We start from the raw sequence: 14,432 nt of genomic DNA on the forward strand, positions 1-14,432 counted from the left end.
TCATCTCATTCCTAACACAGTTCCCCCAATACTCTAAATGTTGTCCCTAATGAAGAGGAGTTCAGTCGCTCCCATCACCACAAGGAAAGTCAAGAAAAATAGGTCACTGCTCACATTTTATGTACATCATATTTCTTACCGAGTGTAATAATCGCTATTTTGTTCTGTATGTTCTGGGTCCCTGTGGCTGGACTTCATTAAAAATATGAATGTCAAATATTACTATTCTCATAAAGGGATATTGCTAGTTTAAATAGACTTTCAAAGCATATAAGAGCAACTAGTGAGATCGCTAATCGACTGAACCTTACAAGCTTGCATATTAGTGCGATTTGGGTTCCGTGCCTGATGTTTTCTGTTATTCTTTATTTTCTTCATACCGGTTCTCATTATCTTGTCGCCCATAGAATGCAGGGTGAAGTTTTTTTAATGTTGATTTCATACAATTTATTGTGACACTTAACATCATTTTCCCTATTTTTTGCATAAATTTTTCTGTATATAGCCCATAGCCAATTCATAGACACACATGTACACTGTTCCTAATGAGGTTGGAACATGTTTTTGCTCACCTCTTTTTCACGTAAACATTCTTGTTAATAGATAAAGTTTATGTCTTCTCGAAACTTTATTGATCAATCCCTGTGACTCTTTTAGAAAGATCAATAAAGTTATGAGAATACTGTATATATCTATCAAGATCAATCATATTGTCACAGTTATTCTATGAAGAGAGGTAAGAAAAGATCATTACAACTTTATGTGCAACAGTGTACATGTGCCAAATTATGTATATGCATTCTTTACCAAACCAAACCAAAATTTTACTTACAAGTTCTGCCGATAGTTTCAACCGGTGCGCTACATTCCTCATTCATACTTCCTGCACCGCTAACGGTCACAGCCTGCACAGTGTAACCTGTGTCTGGCACCAAATCATCAAGGACAGTCTCAAGTTCGTTTCCTCCCAATCTTTTCGCCAAATCAAAGCCAAATTCTTGCGGGGACCTCTTTCTTCGCTCCTGTACTGCCTGGAAGTCGTCCATGGTGAGTACGTAGAAGGCATTGTAGTCGCCTGTTGGTGGAGTGAGCCTCACGCAGAACGAGAAGAAGGTCTCGCCGACATCTGGACAGATCGAGACGTTGTATGGAGGAAGAGGCTCTGCGAACAAAGATACAATGATATAATGATGGTGGCTTCTTATATAGCGCACATGTCTGTCACATTGTGACGCTCCTGGCGCTGCCCCGATTATGAACTAATATTGTGCAACACATCAGCTATGCAAAATTATCCAATTCAGGTCTTGACTAGCTCCATGACAACCCTATTAATACCAATAAGCTTGCCTGAAAACAGTCAAACAATTTTGAAGCTTTTGGTATATATATCGAATGATGAATACATTGTGGCACAGGGAGATTATTTGTGTGGCAGAAAGAAAGTTAAATAATTCTATCCTGAATAGACATGTATATGTATATGTAAGGCATCACTGCAAAAATGCTGTATTGCCTGTCCTGGGGAGTGTTTCACAAAGACTAAGATCGACTTTAAGTTGGACTGAACTATGGCAGGCCATTCATGCCACTGGTTGCTCTCACCATTGGTCTCTCAATCATGATCTTTAGATAATACTTTTTCCTTCATTGATGAACTATTAAGAAAGGTAAATTCTGTAGATTTGCGACAACGATTTGTACTGACCTCACTACGATTCTTTGCATGTTCATATAAAATGCTGTTGCAAATTGAAATTGGATTGTAGCAGAGAGCTTCCTTACTTGTTCTTTGAAAGATGGTTTCAAATGGTAGGACGCTGATATTATAGAGTCTCCCAGGAACAAGGCCAGTAACCTGAGCGCTTCTGTTACCGATGTTCAAGTCAAGGGCGCCATCGTTGGGTATGATGGAGATGCTAACGTTGAGGTCAGAGGTCATGTTCGGCCAGGTAAACATGATGCTGGTCGTGTCATATTCAAAGACTGTAACTGTCCCATTTGCCTCAGCTGGATAAAATTAAATGAGATGTTAATGATTCATAGATTTATTGAATTAATTCAGCAACAATAACAACGTGTTTGATAATTCATATCTTTATATTTCTCATATCCGCCCGATAGCGTGGAAATGGCTCATAACATTAATGTGAAATCCCCCGAAAAGAGGAATTATTCCTCAAAAAAAGGAAGGATTGACACGTATGTTAATGAACAACGTAGCAAATTATATTCTAATGTATGCAGAAAACAATTCCCAATCATTGAAAGCCTGGGAAATTCCCTTGCCGTTTATTTACAGATGCATGTATGTTTTAGTAGTTTCTCATAATTACCATTATATGGAAATATATATCAGTGTACAACTGTACATGTATGAATGTAGAATACAATCTCCCATCTGTGACAGAATTTTTGTTTACAGGTGCATGATTGCTTTAGAAATTTCTCATGATTAAACGAACAACAGCTTACCAGTGTATGCAGAATACAATTCCCCGTCGCTGAAAGCCTGGGCTTTTCCCTCGCCCACGACCGTAGACACATTGAATAGGTATTCTGTGCGTGGCGTTAGTCCTTCCAGGAAGATAGAGGTCACATTGGGATAGAGGTAACCCACCTCTGTGAAGTTACCAAGCTCATCCGCTCTCTCGTAGGCGACGTAGTACCGGTCAAACATGGTCTCGTTGCCTGGGTCGGACCAGGCGATTAAGAGCGAGGTAAGTTGGCTGTCGGCAGTCTCTATGTTCACTGGTGGTAACGGACCTGAAGGATAATCATATCGTTCACACATGGTTACATTCATTGCACTGTCTTCACTGCCAAATCATACTGACACATGTTTCTTGCAGAATTAAAAACAAAATTACAAAGTGAATAGGAAGTTCTATAGATGCATAGTTTTTGTGACATGTAACTTTCACATGTTGTAAACATAAGATATTTTCATAGCAAGCAGAAATATGAGGCCATATTAATTCAGCTAATCATTATCATCATCAAGCAAATTTAGAGAATTCCTCTCCAAAATTTTGTGTTATGCCAGTTTTTATTCAAATATTTGGGGAATAAAACAAAACTTTTGCAAATCTGAACAACTCAAGAAATTCGCTGACATTTTATATGCACTAAAATTTCAGGTCTTAATCTAATCTCTTACGTGTGTACTGCTGAAGGGTTCCACACACACCATCCTGATCAATGAAGACGTGGTATTTCCGACCAGATTGGAGGTCATTGATGTTAAAAAACTCGCTGCCGTTGCCAACAGCACAGATAAATTCGTTCTCGCACACAGTCTGGTTCTCGCCGTCCAGGTTGAATCGTATATTAACATAATCCTGAGTGTTGTTGCCCCATCCGACCTGAATGGAATCCGCAGACAGCGCAGTAACTGCTGCACTGCCATTTGCAGGAGACTCTAGAACATTTATAAAAGAAGGACAAGGTAAGATAATGGAAAATCATGTATTAACAGCATTCCAAACAAACTGCATTTACTACTCGGGTATAACGATCTAAAGGTAAGATCTAGATGTTGCACTGACAGGTGGGTAGATGGTTTGTTTTACCTGACTGATAAGAAAGCAGGAGTATGATTATATGTTAGCAATCAGGGTACCAACAGATTTCAGTCTTCTCTGAGAGACAAATGGTGCGTCACATTTTCAAGAAGATGGCTGCGCCCATGTCATGCTAAAAGGCATAACATCATACCAAGAATATCTTTATTATATATCTCTTGTATACTTTTGTAAGGAATTTTTTACATCTAAGGGTAAGAATACATCTCATTTTTCAGAATACCTCTACTTGTTTTGTAGAGTGAGGCTTCCTTTAGGTCTTCTCTGAGGGACAATTCACTAACCTGTTCTGAAAGAGATGTACGAGGGCTCACTCCTCACATCGAGGGCCCCCACGACCGTGACCACTGTGACGTTGTAATTGGTGTCCGGCAGAATGCCGATGAAAGAAAATTCAACCCTTGTTTGGTTCTCATTGATGTCCATGCGGTAGATGGGAGCTGGAGAGTTGGTGAAGCCATGGTCTGGACTGTAGGTCACTTCAAAGAAATCGTACTCACTTTCAGGGATATCCCACGTCACTTGACCTGCGCAAGAGGAGATGCTGCCCAAAGACAGATTGGCAGGACTTATGGGTACTAGATGGGTACGAGAAGAGAGAGAATACATGTTCCTTTTCTGTTTGCTTATATAAAATAGGCATAGGGGTAATATTAGTATAGCACTTAAAAACATTAATTTTAAGCACTATGTAAATGTTATTATCTACCATGTATGAAGGTTCTAGTCTCTGAATGATCAAACTGCAGGCATGAAATACGCTACTGACTACTGGACAGTATACAGCCAAATAACATTGACCTGGCATAGCTGTACTTGTGCGTACAATGTAAACAAACAATGATCGCGCATGAAGTTAACAATGGTTACGTGCAGTGAGACATGCGTAATGCTGATAGACAGGTATTATCTCCTTGCACTCAACAAATAAATACACTTTATTAAACAGATATATTTGTTAAAATAAATAATGAAACAATAAACATATACGTTAAGATTTATAAACTACATTGTTGGGTAAACATTCTTCTTGGTCAAGTATTTCAGGATTTTGTTGAATCATCTTTTTCTCTCTCTAATATTCTTTTAATACTGACTCTATAAAACAGATGAAAAACACTGATATAATTTGCCTTATGTAAACAAAGGTGAAACCGACGCCTGCATGCTTATGCCATTCATACTGCCGAAGAATTGACTCGCTTGGACGAACCTCGACCTGAAGTGAAGAATAATTGCGCAATCGCTTGGTAGCTGGGCATGCGCTTTGACTTTGGATTTGATTGGCAGGGCAGCTAGCTAGCGCTATAGCTCAATGCAGCTCAGCGATTTCGGCCATCAATTACATTTACAAGAGCTAGATCATCTTGCGCTGGTGGAACACAACCATTGATCTACGGTGGCTGCTTCTATTTCCTTTATTTCGGACATTACAGTCCAAACAAGCATTTTTTTAATGCAATTCATCTGGCTGCCAAATGAGTATGAAGCTAAATTACGCAGGAGGCAGCAGTTTTGCCGATCTCGAGCATGGACGTTGTGGCTATTCAGCACCGCAAATAATTGCAGCAAAATGTAACCAACACAGCTGGGTTCCAAAAAAAGCGAGCGTACACTACAGTACCCGGAACAAGATAATGACGTTCGACCTATTCCCCTGTGTTTTTTCTCCATCGAATGCGTTTCATCGAAGTCGCACTGATAGAAAGAGAATTTCTCCTGCTCTTGTGCAGGAGAAATTTATAAGCTAAATTGCCCGGATATTTCTCCTCTACCCCTTTCACAGTGGCCGTTTCCTCGGATGCGTCCCGATGCATCCAATGGAAATCAGGCCACTATGAAAGGGGTAAAGGTTCCTAATTTTCTTATCTTGCACAAGAGAGACAGCACTGTGATAACAGAAACAAGACCATTACAATTACCAGTGTTGAAGGTGAGGGTTACTCCACACGCAGACTCCCACCCTAGTGAAAATGTGTAGGCTGCACCAGGGAAAAGGTCACTAAATTCCGTCGTCTTCTCAGTCACGTTACGGCAAGTGGCATTCCCCATAATCTGCTGAATGCAGACATCATACTCGGATGCGTCTGGAAGGTCATACCATCCAAACGCGATGCTGGTTGATGTCACCGTTGTAATGTTGAAGGCACTGCCAAGGGAACCTAGTATATTTCAGAAATATATTGGAATGTGAAGACAGTAGAAGAAGTAATCTTGAGGAGAACAAAAAGGGCCATGACACGTTTGCTTGGATGATTTATTTCCCTTATTGCCCTTCTCCAAGTTTTCCGATCTTCAGCAAGTTTTGCAAGGTCTGCGGTTTGTGATAAATATTTTAATTGATTATCTTTTTTTGTTCCCATCTATGCTTCAAGGCTGCATAATAATAATAGTAATGCAGACACTTACAATGCCCAACAAATCCGTCCAGATGGTGCTCATGGCCCTTATAATAGAACAGAACAAAAGTTACTTAGGGGAAAACACTTGTCATTCTGTAGAGGTGTCATGATCGAGTGGATATGTTACCGGACTGTGGATCACAAGTCCTGCCGCGGCACTAGTGCCCTTTACCAGAACATTAATCCACATTTGCCACACTTGTCCCAGGTGGGTTACATGGGTCCCTGGCAGGAATTAATTCTAATGAAATGCTACAGCACCTTAATGGCAGCCATGCTAAACCCTAGGTAATAATTTCCATAGCTCTTTGGGAGTACATAGAGACCTTAAAATGTGATATGCGCTATACAAAAACCCAAAATATAATCATTATTAGATGTGTTTTTCTCTGAAAGTGATCTACAGTTTTACAATTTTTTCACTGATTTTGGAAGTCTGTTCCCCAACAGGGAGCTGCAGAGATTATCACTCCCCCGTAATCGTTAAGTTTGGGCTTGTGAAGGTTGATAAGAGAAGAGATGTATTGTGGTTAGGCTAATTAAAGCTAACATAGTAGTTACTCACTTGGACTGATCTTGACGGGGTTGCTTCTGGTCTGGGTCATTCCTGCACCAGCGAGCGTGGTGATGTTCACCTCAACACCTGGTCCATCCATCAAACCCATGATTGTTCTCTCCAACTGCAAAGAGTTCCTGTCGAACACATTGATAGGACTGTATGGACCACTGCCGTCGTCGTACATGATCTCGTAACCGAAGAGCTGGCTTTCAGGACGAGACCACTGCAGGGTGACAGAGTCTTCGGTGACCCAAGTAAAGACGGCGCACACCGGCTCAAGAGGTACTGTAAAAGATAATATAATAATAATAAAAACAATAATAATAATAATAATATTGATGATGATGATCTACAGCACTTGTATGGTGCCATTTATCTGTTTCAAACATTCAAAGGCACCCGCTCTTCCAATAGTCATGGACTACGCATTTGCTTGAATAAAAAAATTTAAAAAAAAAAAAAATTGGTTTTGAGGCCTGACTTCAAATCTTTCTAGCTTGTTGGTGTCGCGAAGAACAGGAGGGAGGGAGTTCCTGAGGCCTACACTAACGATGAAAATACTAATGATAATGATAATAACAACAACTATTATTCTTGTGTCACATGATATTACGTGCTTCCAAAGGACTTTGATATCATTACCCTGGCTTAGCTCCAGCACCCGCGGTGCTCATTCTATTCATGGATCAAATCCTACCAGGTATCCACTTTCTACATCTTGGTCAAGTGTGGCAAATATGGAATAATATCTTGCCAAAGGATGATATAGTGCAGCGGCAGGGATTCAAACCTTGGACCTGGTAGTTCACAGTACAGAGACTTATCCACTATACCACAATACCTCTCTAGACATGGAAGATAATTGGAGCACCAAGAATGTCAAGTCTGACAGACATGAATGGTATACAAGAACCGACAATTATTGGTAATAGGAGTGATAGATGTCACTTTCGTCTTACAGATGAAGGTGTACATGTACAGAGTATCAAAGGTACACATGTAATGTTTATTGCTTTAACTAGAATAGTGAACTATAAGGAATCCTCCTGCAAATGTCATTCGTGTCATAATACCATGCAACACACATTTATATCTCTGTGTGTGGCGTAATTGGCAGACAGGGAACAACGCCCTGTGTGCATTGATATGGTAAAAGGGTTAATTAATTTTGGTATTAAAGCCCTCGTAAAACTATTGTCAAATTTCTTTGATTTTAGATGATAAATAGCAAGATACTAGCTAAGCTGCTGTGAATTTGTTTCCACCTCAAGTGAAATAGAAAAATGAAAAATAATAATAACATCTTTGAATGTAAATTCTCACAACATTATCCTGCACTACTCGCATGTAAACCCTATGAGGATTGTGTGTATATATGCTACAGTCAACACACACACTGTCTCTAAGCGAAGTGCTCGGATTGATATGCCAGGAACCTTTGGGAGGAAGGGTCCTATCGTAAGGGTGTGTATATAGCTATTATCTATCCATTCCTTGTAGATATTCCACTACAATTCACCTGATATCATAGATAGAATACCAAATCATCTTGTATATACACATGTATGCTTTGATACAAGGAGAATTACATGAGACAGTCATCAAATTTAAACAAAATTGATCCAGTTTCTATTTTGATACCAAACATGCATGCTCATTGTACATGAGCTTCGACTACCGACTTACATGTATACTGTCGAAGAGAGAGAACTTCTCCGGCGCACTGCAACCCAATTTTGATGATGTACTCCTCTCCCGGCATCAGTCCTGAGAAGCTGGCCTTGAGGGAACTTCTGATGACTCCTGAGAACAGCTCAGTGTTGTTGCTGGCCAGGGTGAGGTTGACAATATAGTCGGTGATTCCTGCAAACTCGGTCCACGTGATTGAGATGGATGTCGAGGTCAACTCTTCCACGTCAATAGTCCCAGGTTCCCTTGGGTCTGTGGGTGCATGGATGGAACACATGATATAAATATGCATGCTCAGGCGTTCAATATAACAAAATAAATGAACCAACAAATTCAGAATTTCCTGGAAGATTTTATATTTCATTAGGCCTCACACCGAGGTTGAAATATAATGGCGTTGCATGACCCCAAAACTGTACAATCTGCAGCTGGAACCCCTCTGCATGTCATCCGCAAAATATGCTTGCCCAGTTTGAAGCAGATGAGCCCATATGAAGAAGCTTGATACTACACTCAATAACACATATCGAAAGCTAACAGGCTACCTGAAACCGACAAAAGTTGAGGAAATGTATCACCTCGCTGGCATCGGATCTCCTAACCAAGGACGCTCTAACACCTGCCTAAAGGAACGGATGAAGCAGGCGACATGTTATACGGCTACCTGCCACCCCACAGACGCCATGTATCCCGACACAGCTTCCTCGATTCAGTCCCACCACCTGAGCAGATTCCTCCACCACCAGCCAAGCCCATCATAAGGACTCATCAAAGGACTAAACCTGAAGTGGCCAGAGTGGAAATGCCTAAATCAAATGCGGACGAGAATGGGGCGGTGTGAGGTCAAAATGGCAAGATGGGGCTATGCCCATGAAGAAGAGACTCTCTGCGACTGTGGAGAGCCTCAGACAATGGGCAACATTTTGAAGTGCGGTAGAACGGGTTGCACAGATGAAGACCTGGCCCTTGTAAATGAGATGGCCATCGCAGCCATTGGGCGATGGAAGAAATTTAATTTAATTCAATTTAATTCAATTAAGAAACTGTACATTAATCTTGATCTAAGGAGACACGAACGAACGAACAACGTACAGGTACAGAGAGCTTGACACCGACTACGGTATTGCTATAGACAACGGCATTAAACATTGAGGTGATCGTCAAAACCGAGCTGAATACACATTCTCTACAGGGTAGACATCATGGCGCATGCGCAGATCATCAGAATGACGCAATGTTGCAATTTACTATGTAGATGTGACAATCGAAGAGTCCTTAATGTATGCTCTCACCACACTATTCAAAAGATTCATCTGTAAAGGAAAGGTCAACTGTAAGAAAAAGCCATCATGTTAAATTCTGAATCTGAAAGACGATAGAAGGTTAGATACATAAACTGTACATTAATAAATAAGACCCATCACACCAAAAAACACCATAGAGTAACAGATATGATTTTTAAGACCATTTCTAAAACAGAAGATATTCTTAGCTTTACAATGACATAAAACTCATCAGAATTGAAGGGGAAAAAGAGATTGAAGAATATCCCAGTCCCTAGAGATGTTAGTTTTATTTAGAGGAAAAGAGGCGTTTAAAATTTGGAATTTATTGAAGCCCTCTCACTCACAAGGCTTTGTACTAGAAGATTAAAAGAAGGATTAGAATTCAATAATATAATTTTCTGTGAAAACATTATCTAATTAAGCACATCCTGTTCAATATCAAATTAAGCACATCCTGTTCAATATCAAATCGAAGTACCTACCTACTTATATTACTGTAGACTGTATTTTTAAATAATGGTAATGTACAAGTACATCAAAATAAACAAACGGACAAAACGTTAAGAAAGGAGATTAATCAAATGAATTCCATACCACACAAACAAAGATATACAACAAATTGATTTGTTTTCGGTGGTGTTTCTTAATTAGACATTTCATACCTGAAGATGAATGTATACTTTTACAGAAAAAATACCACACAAATGAACAAATTACATCTTTATAGCACTCTAACCTAAAAGTCAGGCCATCAGTCAGACACAAATTATGAAAACAGAGAACAGGCAAATACTTCAAAAACGGCAAAGGAGAGCCTTCATCGTGCGATGCGAAGCAGTGTGTATAAAAGGCATTGGGGAAGTCTGGCAAAGTCACCCTGTTGTTAATAAAATATTTGTTTAAAGAAAAATAGTGTGGCTCAATTAACTTCAAAATCCTTGAATGGTTAGTCGGACTGTAGATAACGAGGTTTGGAGTTTGAGTCCCACTCCGATAATAGTGTAATAGTGGGAAAGCAAGATCTACATGAACATTTGCCACTCTCCAACCAGGTGAAGTATAAAATTAGTACCTGGTAGGATTTAATTTACTCCTTGAATGTTTAAGGCCCCTTAAGTCAACTGGGATAAATCTACGGTAATGATAGTACTTTGTCTTTGTAGGTGCCTAGAGTGTCCTCTTGGATGGATACCCGCACAATATACAAATGCAGCTATTGTTATCATTATCAAAATAACATTTAAATGGCAACCATTTGAAATAATTGTATCCACAACATTGTTTCTCAAAAATAAATACAAGTTTCAAAAAGAGGTTCACTTTACAAGGTTTCCCCCTTGCTTTTTAACATGATGCCTTGTATTGAACGACGAGGGCTCTTCCTTCCCTGCACACTATTCACTGTTTTTGAAGAGTTTACCTATTCTTGGTTTTCCAAAGTTGTGTCTGCCTAACCACGCCATTTGTTGGTAGTTTGAACGTGGCGCTGGGTCACAAACTCACCTATGATGAAATTCAGTGTTGAAGGCTCACTATACCAGTAATTAGAAGAGATGTTGGTGAAGGTGTAGATTGAGGCTAGGAACTCTTTATTTGAGTCGACCTGTATGGTAATCTCCTTCTCATCAAGAGGTATACTGTAACCGTCTAACGGTGGTCCGATAGCCAGAGCATATGCTTGAAAGTCTGAGGATGGGCCACTCCAAACAAAAGTGACGTTGTTGTCAATAATTTCCTTCACTTCAAAGAACAAGACTGGTTCTGGTCCTGCAGGTAAAGAATTTGAAATTTACCGTATAGAAATGAAAATGCTTTGTTTTAGAGTCCCACATTGAGTGACTTCAAGTTGAGTGTTAGTGTTAGTGTTTAGAGCAGTCAAGAGCTCTTAAATCAAGCTAAGAATTTGGTGATGAAATTAAGAGCCCGATACCGATATCAATATCGATAGCTTAATACCACACACAGACTTGATTTCATGACAATGATTTAAAAATAGTACATAAAAACAGTTCAAAAATAAAAAATGTTAGTGTTTATTAAACACTAACACCAGCCCTAAACACTCAACTTGAAATCACTCAATTATGCATAAACGCAGACAAGGGTGCTGTGAAAACTTGGGCATGCTAGCTATCACAATGCTGTCACAATGACAATCATAACACAATATAAAGCACAATTTGTGCTCAAGCCCATTTTCACTTGGAGGTGATTTTTTAGCTGCTTTCCAAGAAACTGTACTGCATTCCTATGCCAATAAATCAATAGAGTTGTTAGAACAATATGCTGCTATAATAATCACACTGAAGATTACTTTTCCTAGTTCTGGTACAGTAATATTCCAATAAATTAATAATATCTAATAATACTTAACCCTATGTTAACGGGGGGGGGGGGGGTGAATTTGACCCCTCCCCCCTGTAGTTATTTAGCGACTACTCCGGAACCACAGCAGATATAAAGTTTTCCTTTCATGCTTTTTTCTTTCGAGTCTTACGCATCTTTTAAAACAATGTTTTTGAAAATCAGACCTAAAGTTACAAAGTCATGTGACCTTTTGTCTTTGCATGTCAGACCAAAAATCGCTCAATTTTGTGGTTTGTGTCGAAACATATGGCAAAAGCATTTTTCCTAAAATGTAATTTCACAATTTACTCACGAGTAGAAATTGCGCCGGTATCCACATTATCTAATTCAGTCATCCCCGTCTTCCAGACCAAAAGATTAGGGGAATACTCGGTACCAGGCTTTAAACCAGTTAGTACATATGTAGTCTGAAGAGTGAAGAATAACCTGTCGTTGAGTTGAATGGCATATGTGTCTGTGTCAGGAATCGCTGCCCAGACAAGTCCAATAGAATCAGTTGTCACCTCTTCATGATAAAGTCGGCCCTTTATAAGAGGACCTGTAGGAATATTGATGAGATGATTGAGAACTGATCAATATGCATATAATGTTAAATGGCCTTGGGGAGGATAAAAAGGTATATCACATTAGCTGGCAAGCATATTTTACGAGTCCACGAGATGAATGAAATATTTTCATAACCAGTGCAATATAATGCTGAAGCCTTGAGGAAGATAAAAAGGAAAACTGTCAGTTTCAGTGAAACAGTACGTCAATCATTCTCACTACAGGAGGGCTCAATTATAGATGCAGTTATGCTGCAAGCTAAAGGCCTTCGGTTTTTCTCACATACCGGTGTTTTCTCAGAAATCGCTAGGCAACTACCCATGAACAAGCCCCAAAACCCACCTGTGATATGAATTCATATAAAACGGCAGCAGAAATTCCACCACAGAGCAGCGGGCGCACTACTCACCAAAAAAAAGAGAGAACAAACACTAATAGTTTTTATGGGTTTTTCCTTTAATGTAAATGGCAGTAAAAAAAAGCAATGGTTTTTAACAATATTTCCTGTATAAATGGGCCTTATGTTAACCCAAATCAGGCGGGAGGGGGGGGGGGTCAATATAGTTGAATCATACTTAGAAGTGAAAAGTAAACGCAAAGCGTAGCATCCCCTAGCAGGCTACAAATGGCTATATACAATGTACGTCAGAACAAGTTTAACTTGTTCTGACGTACATTATACCTCAGTTAGGCTACACTAGTACACTACTAGACAAGAAAGTTAACCACATTTTTGCATATTTAATGAGCTATGACCTATCACCTTTGACCTACATACTCCGAAATCGAACTAATTAGGCTGTATTTTGATACTATGTACCTTCATTTCAAATTTCATTAAAATCCATCAAACATTACTAAAGTTAGCGAACGGAAACCAGATTTGTTACGGAAGGACGGACGGACGGATGGACAGACGGAAGAACAGACGGCAGCGTTTCTATATCCCCTCCGAATTCCGTCGCTGAGGGGATAATAAAACAACAGAAACCATAAAATACCTAAGTTAAAAAAACAAAGAAATACCGAAGAACATAAGAAATTATCAAAACAATAGATAAGATAATGAAAAACCTGGCTCTTCCCAATATTGTTTGTTGTATTATTATTCAATATGGATTTATGTAGTGAAGACGAATAAATATGAAGACTATGTGATTTATGGGTAAAATGTGAATTTTATGACCTTATTTGCATAAATTACCATAAATATAAAAATGAGTGAATTTGTCAAAAAATAGAAATTACCATAGTATTTTACACACTTCACGAGACATGCATGCAAAATTTCGCGGCGATCAGCCTTAAATCTTGGGGTGAGGGCAATAATGCCCCCCCCCCCTCCGGTGTTAGAAAGACATGACAAAAACTCATCGTTTAAAATTGAAACCCCCATTTGACTTCCACTATTCCTCGAGCTAAGCCTAAACACTAACGCTATACAATGTAATCCCCCCGCCGAGACCTTGACTGGGTGATAAAGAGGGAGAGAGAGATAAGTATGATAGAGGGAGAGATCGAGGAAGGGAGAAAGAGTGCTAATTTTCAGTTACAATTGTTGTTATATCGCCAATTCTGGGTCATTTTGCTTCGTTCAAACTTTCATTTCGGTCTTCATCTAAATTATGAGTGACTTTTCGACATGGAAATATCTTAAAACGAGTAAAATATACATTTCCTACTTCTCATTTCCTTTCAGGCAGAGCCCCAGTAAGAGAGTTTGTTTATATTATTACGTAAGATGAAGCGTACGGCTGCAATCCAATATCATAATCTCTCACACAGAGCTGTAAGGCCCTGTCTAAGTTTTAACAAGAGATGTGAAAGTGGGGTCGTGACCCCACCTGATTTGCATTGGTTCCTATGTTATAGTGATGGCTCTGTCCCAAGTTTTAACGAGATAAACCTGATTTACATTGGTTTCTGTGTTAGAGTGGTGGGGTATAGTTTTAACGAGAGCTTTTCGTAATGGACCTCAAATACCCCAGCCTCATTAGCG

At 39.4% G+C, this 14,432-nt stretch overlaps 1 protein-coding gene across 1 annotated transcript in view; it reads right to left on the minus strand.

Moving 5' to 3' along the window:
- Nucleotides 1-14,432, minus strand: part of LOC578203 — a 175,885-nt gene that overhangs the window by 74,921 nt on the left and 86,532 nt on the right. Inside the window, exons 30-37 of the mRNA XM_030988229.1 lie at nt 8,232-8,486; nt 6,552-6,830; nt 5,507-5,746; nt 3,869-4,162; nt 3,161-3,421; nt 2,476-2,766; nt 1,786-2,010; nt 833-1,162 (exon numbers count right to left, since the gene is read on the minus strand). Coding sequence (XP_030844089.1) covers nt 833-1,162; nt 1,786-2,010; nt 2,476-2,766; nt 3,161-3,421; nt 3,869-4,162; nt 5,507-5,746; nt 6,552-6,830; nt 8,232-8,486 — 2,175 coding nt within the window. The remainder of the gene's footprint in view (nt 1-832; nt 1,163-1,785; nt 2,011-2,475; nt 2,767-3,160; nt 3,422-3,868; nt 4,163-5,506; nt 5,747-6,551; nt 6,831-8,231; nt 8,487-14,432) is intronic.

The sequence above is a fragment of the Strongylocentrotus purpuratus genome, unplaced genomic scaffold (assembly GCF_000002235.5).
Source record: "Strongylocentrotus purpuratus isolate Spur 01 unplaced genomic scaffold, Spur_5.0 spur5_scaffold_17, whole genome shotgun sequence".
Lineage (NCBI taxonomy): Eukaryota > Metazoa > Echinodermata > Echinoidea > Camarodonta > Strongylocentrotidae > Strongylocentrotus > Strongylocentrotus purpuratus.